We start from the raw sequence: 12560 nt of genomic DNA on the forward strand, positions 1-12560 counted from the left end.
ATGACCTCTATGGGAAGACATTTGTTAAGGTTATGCTCCTTTCTTTTCCTTCTCCTTCCACATTTTGTCGTCTTGGATTTTGGTAGTGAATCATTGCTCACTTTAGCACACCATGGCTTCTTATTTTCCAAAACGTCTTCATTCTCCAACCTATTTGTTGTTGTACGTCCCTAAAATGAGTTTGGGTTCACCTACTCCAAACAAACACGTCTCAAGTCCATTCGTCATTGCAACAACACTTCCTCATTGTCACGAGACAAACCGCGAGATGCATTCACAGACAATCCGAACATCACAACAACGTCTTTATTGTGCGTGTACTGTATGTGTGGTCGAGATAAACAGAAATGCTAAGAAAAACAATAAGTGGATATTCTTATCACTCACTTTGCAACTCTTAATGCGGAAGAACAAATTGCTGCATTCAAATGTGATCGGAAATTACAGAAAATTCACTCAAAACGTAAATTAAGCTTAAATGACGTGGTGTCTTTGAAAGCAGCTCCTCATTGCTCATAATAACAGTTAAAGTCCGATTCAAATATTCTGCTAAAAAAAAACAGTGTTCGGTAAGAAGATTTTCAGACATGTGTGCCATCTCTTACGTTTTTAATTAATTTGATGCTGTTAATACATACAAATATATATAATCCTGTGCTGTCATTTATCTTTCTTTCAATAAAATACAGTAAAAAAGAACAGGAGGAATCTCGTAGGTGGAATGTCTCCTGCGTGCCACAGCCTGAGGAACGCTGCTTTTCACCTTGGGCATGCTTCTGTAACCTAACATGGTTTTTTTGCATAATTATTATATTTACACTGGAACCAGTTTATGTTGACGCCCCTCCGGCTGTATGATTCATGTCAGACTCAGTGTGGATCAAATTATTTATTAAATTTGTATTTAATGCAAAAATACATAAAACATTTTTTTATTGTTTGTGCTCGTCTTTCTTGTTCTCGAGTCGAAGCTGCAGCTGGTACACAAATACAGCAGCATTCACAGTAAACTGAAGAAGGCCGATGGAGGAAATGCCGTAGCCTACGTAGAGAAAGCAGCCAATGGTCGGGCCAACTGTACGAAGTAGAGACTGAACAGACGCACACAGTCCCAACATGGTGCCTGCATGAGGAAGCAGAAAGGTTTCACTTAGCATCCTGATTTTATACAGTTTTCCCTCGTTACATCGCGGTTCACCTTTTTTGCTGTCTGGCAGATTTTTTAAAGTGCAATTTTACAAGGTTTTTTTTAACGGCGTATGAACGTGTATTGTGTTCTATGTCCTTTTGGTGTAGTAGAGAGATTTCTCAGTGCTCTGTTGCATGTGTCTGATATAGTATTTACTACTACTACCAGTAGAGGGTGTTGTATATATGTGCTTGTATGAGCATATTAGGAACCCACAGTAGACAATATCCGGCTAAACAGAGCCACTACAGTCCCTATTGGCTAAGGGAGAACCCGCCCATTGTGTTCTGCGTCCTGATGGGTTGTACACCTTTGTCAATCAATCTCCTTCATGCCGTTTCCTGTTGTGGTAAGTGGTTGCTAGCAAACTATGTGAGCTGCTTGCTAACCGCCAATAAACAATAGTAGAACAAGACGGAGAAGCTAACCGGCTAAATGAATCTTGGGTTCAAGGAGTAGGACGAGGAGGAGGAAAATACGATAGCAGGAACAGTATGTTTTAACAAGGATACAAAACCGCGACAGCCGAACGACGCCAGGACGAGTCACGGTCAGAGGAGTGAATACGTGTGAGTCACTTAATAATTTCTTGTGTCCAACCTCGTAGATTGATCATTAAAATTCAAACAAAATTTGAACTTCGAGAGTCTTTCAACAAGAGAGAAATGTGAGAAAATGTAAACGCCCGTCTGAGAAAAGTGTGCAGTATAAAGTGTGTTGTGAGGGGTTTTACAGCCTTAAAACAGATATAATCATTGTAAACAAATAGAGTCGGCTACTTTGCGGATTTCACTTATTGCGGGCTATTTTGGGAACCTATCCCCCACGATAAACGAGGGAACACTGTATAAATAACTTTTCAAATGCTCATTTTACTCCAGTAATGAAATACTGTATGTACTGTATAAGTGCATATATACAGTTAGGTCCTAGCGTAATTGCAGAGTGACTGCGTTTTTGGTGATATGAAAAAGTGGTAGAACTAAATAAACGGCAGTTTCCCACAGGACTGCAATCTAACTGTGGCATTTGGCTGGACGTCAACATCTAATTTGCATCATTGGCCATGATGCAATGATGCATCATGTTGTTTTACTTTACATACGTTGGTGTGGCGTATTAAGGACAATCATAAAAGCTAACTTTGTAAATGCTTCTGGACTGTAAATTAAATATGGTTTAATCAGCCGCATAACTTGAGTCATGTTGTGGGCAATTTCATTTCTTTCTTCAGGGGAGCAGAGTATTATTGCTGTTTAACCATGGCGTTTTTTTTTTTTTATGTCTATTAAGCAGAATACATTTCAGTGTTTCCCATACATTCATTGATGGCGGCCTGCAACGAATGCATTTGGATTGGCACAAATGGAGCCACCTGTTTGCCCTTGCTCATAAACAGAAGTAGGATTCCTTATTTATAAATGGAATATTTTCATAGCTAGAATTCCTGTTTACGACCTTTTAAATACCGTTATTGACATTATCAGAGCCCTCTAGACATGAAATAACCTTTACACTAGTATTAACCAATATAGTAGACATAATAAGAGAAAATAAGCCATTTAAGACATAAATAAGCCTGGTGCCTGTGTGTGTCACGACCAAGTCTGGTGCTTGTCTCATTGAACATTCCAGTAACATTACTGACACCTAGTGACCAGTGTAGAATACTACATACCATCACAACGTCTTTGAATGCATCTTCTGAATGCCTTATGTTTGTATTTTACTTCATTTTGCCATCGTTGTGCTTGAAAATGCTCAACTTAGGCAAAAAACATAAACATTTTGTCACGAACGTTGAAGCTGTCGGCAGGTTGACCCCCAGGGTGCAGAGAGAAGGCGGCAAGGTGCAAAAATAAAAGTAATTTTATTGCGCAGGACAGGAACAAACTAAAAATAACAGAGGAAAAACTCTGTGGGAAAAATAATATCAACTATACACAGGTAGGTGACAGCACGGAAAAATCAACGATGGAAATGACAACAACAATGAACCAGCGCGGCGCATACGACGGCGCTGGTCTTTTAACTGTCAGTGATTAGTATTGACCGCAGCTGTGCGGCCACCAGGCGTGGAGTGGCAGTTCCTTCCACCACCCCGGAAGCATAGCTTGCCAGAATAATGGCGCAGGACAGGAAGTACACGCTCCTGTCCTGCGAAGCGTGACAGTACGTCCCCCCCACGGAACGGATGCCAGACGTTCCATGAGTCCAGGAGTTCTAGGGTGGGTGGAGGGAGGACCGGCGGAGGGTCGCCGGCTGTCAGAGGTGGAGGAGGAGCCTCGGCGGGCGAGGGAACGCTCGCGTTTGTCGGAGGTGAGGGAGGAGCCTCGGCGGGCGACGGCTTGCTCTCGGCTGTCGGAGGTGATCCAACCTCGGCCCCGCGGGACAGGATTGCGGGCACCAGAGGTGACCTGACCTCAACCTGGCGAAACGTCGTCCCTGCGATCCGCTCCGGAAGCAGCTGTGCAACTGAGCGCGCACAGCCGACCGTAGGCGACGGCTTGCTCTCGGTTGTCGGAGGCGAGGGAGGAGCCTCGGCGGGCGACGGCTTGCTCTCGGCTGTCGGAGGTGATCCAACCTCGGCCCCGCGGGACAAAATTGCGGGCACCAGAGGTGACCTGACCTCAACCTGGCGAAACGTCGTCCCTGCGGTCCGCTCCGCAAGAAGCTGTGCGAATGGGAACGCACAGCCGACCATAGCCCCCCCCTCAAGGGACGGATTCCAGACGTCACCGAGAGGTCCAGAAGGGTGGCGAGGGGGCTGGAGGTGGGCCTTGCATCCGACTACCTGGTTGCGTTGATCACTGCTGGTTCTCACCTCCCGCAGGCGCTCCACGATCCTACCGAGTGTCCAATGCTCCCGCAGCAAACGCTCAAGAAAGACGTCCATCTCCGCGAAGCTGCGGGGAGCTGTCTCTGCGGGGGTCATTGCTGGCTGGTTCATTCTGTCACGAACGTTGAAGCTGTCGGCAGGTTGACCCCCAGGGTGCAGAGAGAAGGCGGCAAGGTGCAAAAATAAAAGTAATTTTATTGCGCAGGACAGGAACAAACTAAAAATAACAGAGGAAAAACTCTGTGGGAAAAATAATATCAACTATACACAGGTAGGTGACAGCACGGAAAAATCAACGATGGAAATGACAACAACAATGAACCAGCGCGGCGCATACGACGGCGCTGGTCTTTTAACTGTCAGTGATTAGTATTGACCGCAGCTGTGCGGCCACCAGGCGTGGAGTGGCAGTTCCTTCCACCACCCCGGAAGCATAGCTTGCCAGAATAATGGCGCAGGACAGGAAGTACACGCTCCTGTCCTGCGAAGCGTGACACATTTGCTTAAATATGCATCTTTTTGACCTAATAATAGGCCGTATTAAGCATGAAACAGCATGATTCAATAATTAATATATTTTTAAAAAACCATGATAGAGCGAAGCCGTGATATTCAAAGCATGGAGTGGCGAGGGATTGCTGTACTATGCTGGTATCAGTATGGGCCGATTGGTACTGCACTGGTACTGGACATAAAAAGGTGGTATCGGGCCATCCCTGCTCATAAACACAGACATTTCACCGAAGCAACACTAATAACATTGACTGATGTACTGTACTGACAGATGAGGAAGATCTCACCTGTGTCCGAGGAAGGTACGCTCTTGGTGAGCAAACTGTCGGTGATGACATTAAACACGCAGAGAGAAAACATCATGGGGACCACAGTGAGGCAGAACTGGAACACATTCTGCATGCACGCCTGCAGGATGAGGAATTCTGGGATTATTCTCTTTATACTACATAGAACACAACATAGAACACATGCAGTACAATAATAGCTTCCAGGCACCCATGACCTGAGCATTTGCAAAAAGCAGCCAAGCATGTACTAAATAAAGACTTCACATGACACGTTCAAGTACCAAACTAACGATTTCTTTGGAGGAGTTCAGCACTGTTTTGTCTCGGGGTGTGTGTGTTTGCAGGTGTGTTTTGTGCGTACCTGCGCCAGGCCTACCAAAGCAGAAATCCCGATGGACAGAAGTAGCAGCGAACTCTCAGAGTACCTTGCTGTGAGTCGTCCGATCACCCCTCCCTGAATCACCTGAGCAAAGGATTGGGATTTATGGACTTGCAGTCAGTCTTTCTTCATTAGTAGGATCAATTTAAAAAAAAAAACAAAACAACTCACCATCCGGGTTATTCCAAAATATGCCATGAGGTAGCCATTTTCCTGTGGTGTCAACTTAAAAAACTCCATTGCAATGATAGAAAACATGACTTGGAAAATGCCTGATGACAGAGAGCAGAGCATTAGCACTGACAGTTTCATGCTTTTGGAATTTTTGGGTAAATAATTTTATTAGAACTTTAAAGACAAAGAACAGGGGTGAGGGACAAGCCCAATGCAATACCGTTTATGTTGCCTCCCCTGAGACTGGCAGACTCGACGTCGACATATGCGGTTGTCGACATAACCAAAGCCGAAACTAACCAAAAACTGCACATTTACTTGTGACTTTGGCCAAAGAATAGGCCATTTTTGTTTGTTGACATGGTTTTCTCCATTTGTGCATATTTTTAATTTTGATTTTTGTGTTTTCATATGATATTTTATACAGTGGGCCGCACGGTGGCCTAGTGGTTAGCATGTTGGCCACACAGAATCTCCGTTGGGTATTTTTGTGTGGAGTTTGCATGTTCTCCCCGTGCGTGAGAGGGTTTTCTCCAGGTACTCTGGTTTCCTCCCACAACCAAAAACATGCATGTTAGGTTAATTAGACTCTAAATTGTCCATAGGTATGAATGTGAGTGTGAATGGTTGTTTGAGTGTACCCCGCCTCTCGCCCGAAGTCAGCTGGGATAGGCTCCAGCATACCGGCACAGATAAGCGGCATAGAAGATGGATGGATGGATTTTATACAGTGGAACCTTGGTTAGCATCTTTAATGCGTTCCAGAAGGGCCGACTCTAACCAAAACAGACAAACTGAATGAATTTTTCCCATAAGAAATAATGTAAAAAGCCAAAAATGTCGAAAACGTAGAAAGCCAACAATGTTAACAGAAAACACATTTTTTATAGTTTTACAATTATAGTCTGGCATGCAGAAAACAATTCAAAATGCATATAAATACATAGAAATGATGAATGAAATGGATAAATGAACATTTAAGCTTACTTTTACTTTCATTGAATACATGATTCTTGACATGACTGTCCCCAAAGACACGATGTGGCAGTGAGATCAACAACCACCACCTTCCTGTTTTGCCATGAGTTACTTCTTGAATTCAATAGTGTTTCTCATCTTAACGCTGTAACCCAAAATGGAGCTAAAGGAAGTTGCAAGTGCCAGCATTTTGATAAAGAAGGCGAGAAACACGACTGAATTCAAGAAATACTGTACCTCATGACAAAACAGTGAAGGTAAAAGTAACCTTAATGTTCATTTATCCCTTTCATTTGTCATTTATATGCATTTACAATTGTTTTATGCATGGAAAACTATAATCACACAACTACAATAATGTATATTGTGTTAACATTTTCGAATGTCAACCGCTGATGGCATCTTAGACTGGTGTAATTAATTGCAATTAATTGCAAATAGAAGGAAGTTTTTATCTATAATTAGTGTACCTTTGAAAGATCATTTCAAAGTTTTTAATACACTTATCAACATGAGACTGGATAGTATGTTTTTTTTGTAAACAGCTCAACACAAAATGGACCTCGATGTATAAAAAACAAGTAGACATCGGTAAGGTAAACTGTCCATCACTCAAAAATCATTCTCTTCAAGTAAATAATCTCACAAAATAGAATTGTGACTAACATTACAAATAAAGGTTTGCAAAAACACCCAACAATTAAGTGAAATGAAAACAGGGTGGTAGAAAAATAAATATTGACGACTTACAAAACATAAAGTCCTCAAGAACCGTGAGTAGTTTACAGAACTAGGACTGCGGCCACATACTGTAGTTCAGTCAGTCAGTCACGCTTATACTTCACTTCCCAACACTCTCTTACAGACACTCAAACCCAAACACTTTTCTTCGTCTGGCGACTTCAGTAGTGGGGAAGTATGACCACGTGGGTTTTGCAAAATGCAAGTTTTATTCTGTCCTTTGACAAACACAGCAGTTCGAGCACAAAGGCTTATAAATGACTAATAACTAATAAAAATAACGATAACGAATTCCCTCGTGAACCTATACGACCATCTCGTTGAGCACTGTGTGTCGGCTCGCTCACTCCGCCTTTCGCTCGCTCACTCCTCTGCTCATAACCCAAATTTTAGCTTGCAGCTGAGAGACAGCTCGTAGATAAAAAACACTTGTTAGTTGGGACACTCGTATGCCAAGGTACTACTGTATAAATGACAATAAAAAATACCTGCAGTGTACCAGCACTTTCTCCATTGAGCAAACGGCATTTGAGACTCAACGTACTCCAGTGACAATTCAACCCACAGTGACAGTAGATACAAATAACTTTGGTCTGGTCAAGAAAGCCATCTGCCAGGGCTTTGAAGCTAAGCTTACCATGCAAAATACGCTTTTCTTTGTCCATTTCATTCAGTATTTGTTCCTGCTTGTGTACATGCCAATTGGTGAGAATATAACTTAAAATTTAGCTTGCTATGTCACGCTTCAGTTTCAGGAGAGTGATCCACATGCACAAATCTTTCTTTAATGGGTGCATTTTGTTAGTTTTACTTTGGTAGAATCCAGGTTAGTACTGTCATGCTTTTATTTTGAAGCTTTCTTTGCACTGAATACAAACTCACTGTCACTGTGTGCACGTTTTAGTTCTATGTAACTAGACAGTAGTTATGTCGCTGTTGCTGTTGTCATTTCACACTACTGAGCAATAATGATGACGTTAACAATACACAACACATGTTGACATAAACATTAGCAGTCGGGTCTGGAAGCAATTAACCGCGATAAACAAATGCTTGTTCGGATACTGTGTGAAGTTTGCCTGCTTTCCAAACCTGTTATTCCAAACAAGTCAAGTAAACTCACATGCAGGAAACCAAGCAGGGGAGTTTAGATCTCACCTGAAGGCAAACCTGCAACAATCTTCACAGCAAAAGTTGGCGTCACGCCTGGATACTTTAGGAGTCTTGTGATCTGTCCCACATTGAATATGGACTCTCTTTTAGTCTCAGCTGGAGTGGATTCAAGCATATATGACAAACATCAACTGAAAAGATCAATAGAAGTTTACATTTCCAAACACTGTCTTTGAACTAAGACCGAAGCAACCAGTCTTCGTGTCTAAAAACAAACTCCAGTATCCTTCAAGCACAAAGTAGGAACTGTTTTGCCCAAACATAATGAACATTTTGCGTGGAGAAACTCAAGTGTGTCTTACACTTTGATTTGGTTTTTGGATCTTGAGCTTTGGTGGTTTCAGGGATAAAGATTAACACCAGCAACAGACTTAATGCGCTCCCTGCTGCACCGGAATATGCGGCAAATCTCTCCCTATAGAAATACAAAACAAAAGCAATGTCAACCGGGCAAAGCGAAAAACAACAACAACAAACTTGCACAAATACACTGAAAAGTTCCAAGTCACTTTCTGTGTTTTTGTCGACGCCTTTCGGACTGGCTGACCGGTCGTCGACATAACCGAAATGAAAACAGACACTAGCCGTTGCTTGCACATTTACTTTGGCCAGCAACAGAGACATGTGGCACTAATTTTGTTGTATGTATTGACGAAAAGGACAATAAAGCTTTCATACATATACAAATCTAAAAACAATCTAAAAAAAATGAAAATGGTGCTGCCATGGTTTTATTTTGAAGCTTACTTTGCACTGAACAGGAAGTGACAGATTGCACATTTTAATGCTGTGTAACTAGACAGCAGTTATGTTTGCCGCTGCTTAGCTATGATGATGAAGTTAATACTACAACACATCATTTTTCCGAAAATCACATTTTCCGACAAACCCGTTGGCATCCCTCGGATTGGCTGGCTCGTGTCGACATAAGTTAACTCCGCTCCATTTTTCCACGGCATATGAAGTGATGTGAATAAGGCGACGTTTCAGGGTGACGTTTCAGTGGCAGCTCGCTGCGTTTTTTTTTCATGCAATCAGAATGTTTGGAATGCTGTCGGAATACCGTAAGAATAATTGGCTATGGCTTCAAATCACTAGTCTGTGCCTCATGACCCTCGAAGTAACTGCACTGTCGCGGTATCCCTTTTAGGAGAATCACTCATTTTCAGCCTTGCTTGTGACTCCTCACAATGCTCACTTGCAGCATGTGTGTGCACTCGCTCGCGTCCCGCCTCCACCACTGGGACAAGAGACTGAAGTGACAGGAGGGCTCACTCACTCCATTCATTCCGCTATAGAACCGACATGCCCATGTGTTATGACAGATGCACGTAAGTATGGCAGAAATGGGCGTTGACACTCACCCATAGTGAGTGACCAGATGCCCCCCTAAAGTAGGGCCAGCTATCATTCCAATGCCAAAACACAGACCGAGTTTGGAAAGACAATCTGCCCGTTCTTCCGGTTTGGAAAGGTCTGCCACGACCATCTGAGAAGCTGCAGATAGGACAGGAAGAAGATGGAAACTCCATTATTCCCTCCATATTACATCTGGTGATCTTGAGGCCATGATATCTGAATAGAACCAAAGGATGATAAATACATTATCATTATATACAGTATGTCATTTTGTGCTATGAAAATGACAACGACAGACACAGTTGACCGCTTTTGTCAACATTAAATGGGAAAGCCAAAGGAGTCATTTCTTTGCAAAATAGGTCCAAGGGGTGTCAACATAAATGGCTTCCAGTGGATAATAATGAAACAGATGTGTAATACAGGAGAGGCTGACCTGGTAAGGCATGCATGAAGACTGTGGGGAGCTTATGGATAAAAAGCATGGCAGGAGAGTCTGCCAGTGCCAACAGAACGAAGAAAACTATAGTTGCAGTGCAAGACAACGAAAATGCTGCTCGGGCCCCAAAAACATCGGCAAACCTGCCACACCATTGAGGAAGAAAGAGAATGTAAACATATCTTGTGTAGTGAAATAACATGTCATAAAACATCTTAACAACGCTTGCCTTCCAAACAAAGGACGCCCAAACAGCTGGACCAGACCCACTGTGGTTTGCAAATAACCAAACCACAAGGTGTCAAAGCTCAGTTTCTTTGCCAAATACTGCATGAGAAATAATAAAAAAACACACACATGACTTGAATGCATACATTTACATACGTACAATACTTTCAGGCCCTGATTGTGTGTACACAATGTGTGGGATGGTTCTGGATGTGGAAAATTAGACTTTTTAGTGGCTTGCTGCAGTATAGTTAATATGAGTCTCTAACACTGACAAAGGATTAAAAAAAATAATAATATAGGCCCGATATATAATATAATTACTTATGTTACAAAAGTAATTTTTCCATTGGACAAATGATAATCTCTGATCCACAGCCTTCTGACTACTCCGCGTCGGCGTCTACTTCACGGCACTCACGTAAAAATTGCCTTCATCCGCCGCCATAGCAGAAATACTTACAGTTGTTATGGAGAACTGTAAAAACATCCAGGTTAGGTCCAAAGCGGCAATTAGATAAACGACATAGATTATTTTGTTCTTCGTTGGTTGTGCCGCAGCGTTAGCTTTGACGCTAACTGGAGCGGTTCGGTTACTGGTTTCAACTCTTCCTGTCATTTTGCATCGCACGTCAAAAGTAAAGTAAGGTACTAGTACTGTATTGTCACCAATATGAAGGTGGATGGTGGATCGGAGATGGACTAAAAAACATTTGTTCTCCTGTAAAACCTTCTCTGACTGTGATATCTTCAGATATCAACTGAAAAGAGAGAAACTTATCTCTTGTTTGGTTTCTTTATTTGAAAGCGAACGGCAACATCTCTAGCATAACCACAGCACAATTGACAGCTCCTCCATACAACAAGACTTACTCCACAGATGTCTAACATATTAGTGCCATCTAGGGGCATTGAAGTGTAACAACATAACACTGACCCACCACCGTCAACTGGTTGGTTATTATATGCGGACTTTTTGAAAGGAAAGCCGAGATGGAGGTCACTATGCAAGTGCAGAACGTGTAACTGCAAATGAATCAACAAGTGGTAGGTGTTGTTCACTGTCTAAAAAGTATTTCCTCACATATTCATCAACCTGCAACAGAGGAAATCAACAAGACGCATTGACTTACATCACTTGGCAACGTACATTTGTGTTTTGTATTTTTTTACATGCCATATTGTTGACATACTCAGCTCAGTTTTTTACTGACATTTATCAAGAAATGTATTGCGAAACATTGCAACTACAGTTGGTTTTTCTGTTCATTCTACCCAGCAGGGGTGGGCGCACTGATAAAAAAAAAAGACAGTATTGATGCCAATGCCCAATTTCGATGCCAAATTTCAAGAAAAAGAGAATAATTTAAAGAAAAAGAGAATAAAGTCGTACATTTATGAGAAAAAAAAGTCATAGATTTACATGAAAAAAGTTGTAATATTACAAGAATAAAGTCGTAAATTTACTACAAGCTTTTATTTATAATATGGCAGCAAAACAGAGCAGTTGAGCACAGATTAGCAAGTCTAGCCAGCCCACTGATCTGTATAATATATCTGGCTAGCGCATTGGCGATGACTTGTGAAGCCACACGGCCGCCATATTGCCACTCGCAAGAAACAATTCTCGACAAGCTTTTGCATTCGTGGTGAACTTCTTTTATTAATTCGGATTGGACACGAATTTTGCCTTAAGATGTGCAGCTATTAACTGCACAAATCGCCAGTTCAAAGGCTGTGGACGAACATTTCACCTGTAAGTATGATTGAAATGTAGATTTATGATTGATAATTTAAGGGTTTTGCAACTGTCGATCTCTCAGATATTTTCGATCGTGTAAAATTCTTCTGATTAAATGTATGTCCAGAATTGATACGTTTATATAGCTCTATAATAGCTACGAGGAAATTTACGTACTTTTTTGTTATATCATGATATATGTATTTCTTTAAGGGACGAAGGTTGCGTTACTTGAAGGAATGGGAGAATCTCAGTGCTTCCATGATGCTTACCAGGCATTGTATACAGTGCAGTTAGCAAGCCAGTTTGCATACAATTGACCCGGCATGACCCTTCATTTAGATAAACAACATTTTTTTTTTTGCTGCAGAATGACTGACGTAAAAGGATTCATTCATATGATATGTTCTGGAAAATAATATTACTGAACATGCATACCGGTATGTTTGAGATTGCAAACAACGTATTGTCTTACATAAAGCATATGGTCACTCTCTTTTATGATTCATATTTTGTA

General features: G+C 41.8%; 1 protein-coding gene across 1 annotated transcript; it reads right to left on the reverse strand.

Moving 5' to 3' along the window:
• Positions 1-932: 932 nt before the first annotated feature.
• LOC129178026 (solute carrier family 22 member 18-like) lies at positions 933-10921 on the reverse strand. Its single transcript, XM_054769679.1, has 10 exons — positions 10766-10921; positions 10304-10401; positions 10072-10217; positions 9641-9773; positions 8579-8691; positions 8262-8372; positions 5382-5482; positions 5193-5294; positions 4829-4949; positions 933-1123 (listed from the first exon to the last, which is right to left on the reverse strand). The coding sequence occupies exons 1-10, from the start codon at positions 10919-10921 to the stop codon at positions 933-935; spliced, it is 1272 nt and encodes a 423-aa protein (XP_054625654.1).
• Between the last annotated feature and the right edge of the window lie 1639 nt (positions 10922-12560).

The sequence above is a fragment of the Dunckerocampus dactyliophorus genome, chromosome 3 (genome assembly GCF_027744805.1).
Source record: "Dunckerocampus dactyliophorus isolate RoL2022-P2 chromosome 3, RoL_Ddac_1.1, whole genome shotgun sequence".
Lineage (NCBI taxonomy): Eukaryota > Metazoa > Chordata > Actinopteri > Syngnathiformes > Syngnathidae > Dunckerocampus > Dunckerocampus dactyliophorus.

Coding starts and splice junctions, on each gene's coding strand:
- LOC129178026 (XM_054769679.1), bottom strand. CDS start 10,921: ATGACAGGAAGAGTTGAAACCAGTAACCGAACCGCTCCAGTTAGCGTC. Junction 8,692..9,640: donor CATCTGGTCACTCACTATGG/GTGAGTGTCAAC, acceptor GTATTTCTATAG/GGAGAGATTTGCCGCATATT. Junction 5,483..8,261: donor TGTTGCAGGTTTGCCTTCAG/GTGAGATCTAAA, acceptor CTCTGTCATCAG/GCATTTTCCAAGTCATGTTT.